At 42.6% G+C, this 7215-nt stretch overlaps 1 protein-coding gene across 1 annotated transcript in view; it reads right to left on the bottom strand.

Annotated features, from left to right (window-relative positions):
- Positions 1–1529: 1529 nt before the first annotated feature.
- PPAT (phosphoribosyl pyrophosphate amidotransferase) overlaps positions 1530–7215 on the bottom strand; it is a 53447-nt gene continuing 47761 nt past the window's right edge. Inside the window, exons 10-11 of the mRNA XM_049794207.1 lie at positions 5536–5656; positions 1530–2959 (exon numbers count right to left, since the gene is read on the bottom strand). Of these exons, the coding sequence (XP_049650164.1) occupies positions 2784–2959; positions 5536–5656 (297 nt within the window). The 3' untranslated portion in view covers positions 1530–2783. The remainder of the gene's footprint in view (positions 2960–5535; positions 5657–7215) is intronic.

Genomic DNA, 7215 nt, shown 5'->3' with positions numbered 1-7215 from the left:
GGGGACGGGTGGTGGCAGGCGATAGTGCTTCGCTCCTTGGCCGGGCTGCGGCAGCGGGGAGCGGGGAGCAGGGAGCAGGGCCCGGGGCAGCCCCGGCCGGATCCCGGCGTGGGGAACTTCCCCCGGAGCTGGGCTGTGCGGGCGCCAGCGGGGAGTGGGCGGTGCGGGGGGGGGGGGGCAGCAGTAAGGCAGCGCGGGCTGCGTGAGGGAGAGAGGGTGATGTGATGTTAGGCGCGACGTAATTTGCTGCAGCTTCGAGGGGCTTTCGGGGTGACTTCATGACAGAGAAAGCTTCGATGCGTACTGGCGGCGAGCGGAATGGAGAGAGAACGAGAAGACCAGTTCATAACCATATTTAATGTTACGCATGGGAGAAGTGAGAGAGCAGCTTTTCTACCGTTTTGTCACATTTTTAAAATGATCATTTGGCGCAATTGCACATTGGTGATACAGCAGAAACGGTTTCACAGTAAAACATTAAAATAATACAAATAGCGACACCTAAAACCAGAGGAGTTTTCTCCCTCAATGTACTCATTGCGTGTGTGTGTGTGTCCGCTGTACGGGTTAAAAAAGGCCTGGTAGCCTGAAGCAGAAATCCTAAAATGACACTTGAAAGGTAGCTCCCCTTTAACTTAAGGTTTTGAAAAATACGTACTAAAGATGAGGCATGTAGTGTATCTAAAAATTAACAGTGCTTACAGTAGCAGACCTTGTAATTTTACATGCACAACGGAAAGGAAAAAAGGCATTAGGTCTCGCTTTATTGAAATGAGAATTAATGCCACTTAATGCTCAAATCACATTTAAGCGATTATTAACCAGACTTCAAAAACACCAGTTTTGTTGAAAACATGTTATTGCACAAGCTTCATTTACAGTCTTCTATAGACAATTTCAGATAAATCAATAGACTTCTGCTTGCAACCTTGTTATAAAACTGTGCACCAAAGTTTTTATCTCAAGTAAAAAGGGCTCCCCACAATATCTATAAACTAAGAGCTCGACTCATCCCTTCTTTTAAAAATGATTGCTTTTTGAGGGCAGGAAAGAAGAAAGGTGAAAAACATTAATGACAGTTTTTGTCTTTTCTCACACTACTCCCTGGTTAATCTGGAAGAGAGGGTGGTCAGAGTGACTCCATCCTGTTCTTTTTTTGCTCAATTTACTGTCCAGATGAACTGTTACAGTTCTGTTAAAAAAACCAAACTTGGTAATTAGAAGAGATCCACATACACCCTCCAATATGCAGTTCTGGGCTTTGGTGAAGAACACACAGTAAGAGCCCAATGCTCATGAAAATCTAAATTCTCCCATAGGCTTGACTGCAAGTAGTTTCTGATTCCACTACACAAGGCACAGTCTTGACCTCATTATATGTATTTACATGCTTTCTTGAATTGGGACTTTTGTGTTGTGATTGTCTATTGGGTGCAATTGCTACAAATCCCATGTAAGAAAGCTCCCTTTTGAATTTAATCACCAGTGCTGTAATTGGAAGATGATGGGGAAGGAAGACGCTCTTACACTTTTCTTTCTTTTTTTTTTTTTTAACAGTGTCACAAACAATTATAAGGCCAAAATACACAATATTAAATAGAAAATCTAAAATTAAGCTACTGGTATTCAGTGAAAAAACCTGAGGTATACAAAATATTTTTACAATTGTGCGTAAATTTGCAATAGTTTTCAAAAGGTGCTTTTGCATTTTCAGCTAGTGGTTCATTGTCCAAGTGATCTTCATGTATACAAGTAACCATGTAATTGTGACCAATTAAAAAATACAATGCATTCAATAGCTAATGGTTCTATAGAACTTTTTTTTTTAAAACATTACATTTATTGTAACAGCAGTAATGTAGTAAAATAAGACTATACCCAAAACAACTCAATCTCCAGTTGATATATCATTTTTACTGTTAAAAATGTAAAGTGACTTTATTTTTCAGTTTACTTTGGATGTTGACATATGAAGAGCACACTGAGCATTAGCTCAGACTTCAGAAATTGTCAGGATTTATCCTGGAGAAAACAAGATGTAAAACAAAAAAAATGGCAGAGCCAAGTATTTTTCTCCTTCCATATCCTATTTGGAACTGATAAAAGCACACGAAGATAATATAATTACACTGGACTTCAAAAAAAGAATTTTAAAGTTACAAAACTAGAGAGCTTTTGGCTGAGCATTTCCCTGAGTCTTCATTATTTAAAATCATATGCTAGACATTATGTTCATAGAATCTGTTACAAAGGCCTTGATTAATAAAGGCTGTTTAGCTATATATGGAAAAGTTAGGTACTTCTAGTCTTAAAAGTCTAAGCAAGAACTGCCGAGTAAGCAATTTGATTCTTCAGAATCTGGTATTTTTCCTAAGGAGAAAAGCAAACTTCACATACTTTTGCATTAAGACTTCAATAATTTGAAATTACACCACACAATTCATGACTTAGGAGATATCTTTTGGGGCGAGATGGAAACAAAAAACTCTGGGGCTGCTACATAATTAAAAAAACTTTGGTTTTTATAATATTTCATGAGAAAATAGAAGGCATAGCTGTGCATCAAAACTATACGATTTTGTATTTTAATCTGCTTACATTGTTTTCATCAGCACATCAGACTTTCTGTAAGTCTCTACTGTAAAGATGTGTTTTAGTAACCGTAAATTAGTTGGCTGTAATAAGCTTCCTGTATTACCTAAATGTAAGAAGACTTAGCAAGACAGCATCTTTTAAAAAGGTACATTCAACAACAGATGAACTGATGTCCATCCACTAAAAATTCACCATTCTAGCTCTACGGGGTACTCTCCAGTGAGACATGCTGTGCAGTGACCAATCTTTCCAACACGTGATTTCTGGGTTTTAAGGCTGTTCTCATTCTCTTGTCTTGCTTTGATGCTTTCTTGCACGGACGATACCAGCCCTTCCACAGAAAGATAGACAACACTGTCTGCTCCTAGAGGAAATACAGAATTCATCAGTTAAAGCTGCAGTATTGTACCAAATGCAATGCTCTTCAGAAATGCAGTCGCATTATTGTAAGGATTATGATGCCAGGTGGATCACCTTACCTAAAGAGAATGGATATAAGAAATTATCAGACCATAAGCCTTGCCCTTCTCAAATTCTTTGTGCAGGGAGCAGACTCACTGAAATCTAGACAGAAGGTTCTAAGTTGGGAACCAATATGTCACACAGACTGCAAAAATAGAAGCAAAGTCCAGAGTGTGTATTAAGACTCCCTATAGTTTCCCAGAGTTACCCTGTAGTTTGTGTCTGGAAGCAGATGTGTGTGGCTGGTGCTTCCCAAACTGAGCACTTAGGAGTACAAACCCTTACTGGGACTTGAAGGAGGGGAAGACCATCATGTTAAAAAAAAAATAATCAGTATGCAGTTCATGCAAATGTTCTAGCAGTAGGAGTTTGATAGCCTTTTCACATCATTAGTTTTCTATCATTTGCACTCATCATTTTCTGAGTAATACGTAAAAATGAGATCCTACAAACTCGAAATATTTCAACATGACTTCACAATAATTTTGGGGAAAAGAATTCATTGCAATATTAAGACAGTGAGAGTAAGTATTTAAACACAGGAAATCCAAGTTTACAGTTTCCTAACTGTAACCACAGCTATGTTCTTAAACCATATTTGAAAAATATTTCGCAGAACAATAGGCCATATATGTAGATCTCCTCACTCACAAACCTTCACATGACTCTGTTGCTGATAACCCTGTGAAAAGCACGTTATTTACCACATAACAATCAACATAAGCTGTTGGTTCTTTTGTTCTGCTGCAAACATGACTCATTCTAGAGATTTGAGGATGTATTTAACATTCTTTGATTAGTTTCAAATGTCATGTCTTTCAAAGTGAAATATAGAATGCAGTTAAAATTATTTACATAAATTTAAATTTGTGGAAAAATCAGTGGGTGTTTACAAATTCCGAACATATTTTTATGAATACCTCATGAAAGTGAAACTACATTCGCTTTTCATTACAGGTCAAATTTTCACCGCCTATTTTCTTCCTGGTATTTTGCCTAAAGTTGTTCATTGTTGTAAAGACTTTCTGTAATTGGTTTGCATGGCAAGGTTTTGGTAGTGGGGGGGGTTACAGGGGTGGCTTCTGTGAGAAGCTGCTGGAAGCTTCCCCCATGTCCAACAGAGCCCATACCAGCCGGCTCCAAGACAGACCTGCTGCCGGCCAAGGCCGAGCTCATCAGCAATAGTGGTAGTGCCTCTGGGATAACAGGTTTAAGAAGGAAAAAAAGTTGCAGGACACACAGAAACAGCAGCTGGAGAGAGGAGTGAGAACATGTAAGAGAAACAACCCCGCAGACCCCAAGGTCAGTGAAGCAGGAGGGCGAGAAGGTGCTCCACAGAGCAGAGATTCCCTTGCAGCCTGTGGTGAAGACCCTGGTGAGGCAGGCTGTCCTCCCAGCCCAGGGAGCTCCACAGATCTCCACCTGCGGCCCATGGAGGACCCCACGCTGGAGCAGGTGGATGCCTGAAGCAGGCTGTGACCTCGTGGGAAGCCCGTGCTGGAGCAGGCTGCTGGCAGAACCTGTGGCCCCATGGAGAGAGGAGCCCATGCTGGAGCAGGTTTTCTGGCAGGACTTGTGACCCCGTGGGGGACCCACGCTGGAGCAGTCTGTGCCTGAAGGACTGCAGCCCATGGAAGGGACCCACGCTGGAGCAGTTCGTGAAGAACTGCAGCCCGTGGGAAGGACCCACATTGGAGAAGTTCACGGAGGACTGTCTCCTGTGGGAGGGACCCCACGCTGGAGCAGGGGAAGAGCGTGAGGAGTCCTGCCCCTGAGGAGGAAGGAGTGGCAGAGACAACGTGTGATGAACTGACTGCAACCCCCATTCCCTGTCCCCCTGCGCCACTGGGGGGGTAGGGAGAGAATATGGGAGTGAAGTTGTGCCCCGGAAGAAGGGAGGGGTGGGGGGAAGGTGTTTTGAGATTTGGTTTTATTTCTCATTACCCTACTCTGGTTGACTGGCAATAAATTAAGTTAATTTTCCCCAAGTTGAGTCTGTTTTGCCCGTCACGGTAATTGGTTGAGTGATCTCTCCCTGTCCTTATCGACCCACGAGCCCTTTTGTTATTTCTCTCCCCTGTCCAGCTGAGGAGGAGCGATAGAACAGCTTTAGTGGGCACCTGGCATCAAGCCAGGGTCAACCCACCGCACTTTCCCAGAAGGAGCTCTAAGTATTGGAAAGTTGTGTTGTCACACCTTATTTGTAACTTATGATTATATAATTATTCTAATGCCTTCTATTGTTTGGAGAAATATAATTCACTAGCTGTGTTAAAAAAACGTATGTAACTAAATTGGCTTGATCGGTAGGGTACTCACAATGCAGATATTTAGTGTATCAACCTTATGATTTTTTAGTCAGTTTTGCCACTGTTGCCTTAATGTGTTGTCCTTTATGTTGATGTAGACAACAAAACATCTACAGCTAAAATATCTCTCTCAAAAAAAAAAAGAAAAAGAAGAAAAAGTAGCATTTACCTATATAGTTTGCAAGGTCATGAAATTCAGGTCTGTTGGCAATGAGTTCTTCTTTAGTTGGAATGTTTATTCCCATGTAACAAGGAAATCTTATGGGAGGTGAAGCCACACGGATGTGCACCTGAATAAAAACAGTGTTTCAAAACAGACAACTATAAGGTAAAGGTCAGCAGATCATAACACAATAGCAAAGTTCTAGTTCTGTAAAATAATTATGAAGAGCAGAACACAGCACTACACAGAAGTCATGAATGGGTTGAAAGTAAGATAAAGTTTTTTTCAGATGTCAACACATCAGGAGAAAGACAGTTTTAGAATTTATTTTTACAGTATTTCCTAATGTTATTAATAACATTATTTATTTATTATTAATAATATTAATCCATCCTGATTTTGCTTTTCTTCTGTGGTGTTCAATCCTTGCTGCACATTTCAGTTACAAAGTCAAATATTCTACAGAACATTTTTTCTTCAGTGACAGACTTGCACATTCTGTTTCAATTGAAAAATCTTAATCAATTAAAAATTTTATGCTCTGGTGACTTAAGGCATATGGCTGTTTACTGCAGTATGTGGTTGTACTTAATGCAGTAACACAAGTCACCCACAGGTCAGGAATACTACACCAAAATACTTGATTTTCTGATCTTACCTAATCTGTTTTCCATTCTCTACTTGCCAGATAGTGCTTTATAAATGGAGAGCTGTTCCTCCTCCCTTAATGTCCCCAAAATCACAGTCATACAAAAGAAACTTTTCAACCTATCTTCATGATAAACATGCACTAGCCATTGGGTTTTTTGTGCATTTGCTCTTTTAAATAAGGAAAAAAAGTGTAGTACAAATGAAGACAAACCCTGTGCTTTACCCTCCCATCAATCTTCTATTTACATCTGTATTGTTGTATTGGTTTTGTGTGGCAAGGTTTGGTAGCGGGGGGGGGGGGATTTCAGGGGTGTCTTTTGTGAGAAGCTGCTGGAAGCTTCCCCTGTGTTCGAGAGAGAGCGAGCCCATACCAGCCGGCTCTAAGATGGACCCGCCGCCGGCCAAGGCTGAGCCCATCAGCGATAGTGGTAACGCCTCTGAGATAACATTTTTAAGAAGGAAAAAAAGTTAGGACAGAGGGAAAACAGCAGCCGGAGAGAGGATTGAGAACATGTAAGAGAAACAAGCCTGCAGACACCAAGGTCAGTGCAGAAGGAGGGGGAGGAGATGCTCCAGGCACCGGAGCAGAGATTCCCCTGCAGCCCGTGGTGGGGAAGACCCTGGTGAGGCAGGCTGTCCCCCTGCAGCCCAGGGAGGTCCACAGTGGAGCAGATATCCACCTGCAGCCCGGGGAGGACCCCACGCCGGAGCAGGTGGGTGCCTGAAGGAGGCTGTGACCTCGTGGGAAGCCCGCACTGGAGCAGGCTCCTGGCAGGACCTGTGGCCCCGTGGAGAGAGGAGCCCACGCTGGAGCAGGTCTTGTGGCAGGACTTGTGACCCTGTGGGGGACCCACGCTGGAGCAGTGTGCTCCTGAAGGACTACACACCGTGAAAAGGACCTATGCTGGAGCAGTTCATGAAGAACTGCAGCCTGTGGGAAGGACCCACATAGGAGAAGTTCACGGAGGTCTGTCTCCCATGGGAGGGACCCCATGCTGGAGCGGGGGAAGAGTGCGAGGAGTCCTGCCCCTGAGG

The sequence above is a fragment of the Accipiter gentilis genome, chromosome 3 (assembly GCF_929443795.1).
Source record: "Accipiter gentilis chromosome 3, bAccGen1.1, whole genome shotgun sequence".
NCBI lineage: Eukaryota > Metazoa > Chordata > Aves > Accipitriformes > Accipitridae > Astur > Astur gentilis.
This window is presented reverse-complemented; position numbering and strand designations above follow the sequence as displayed.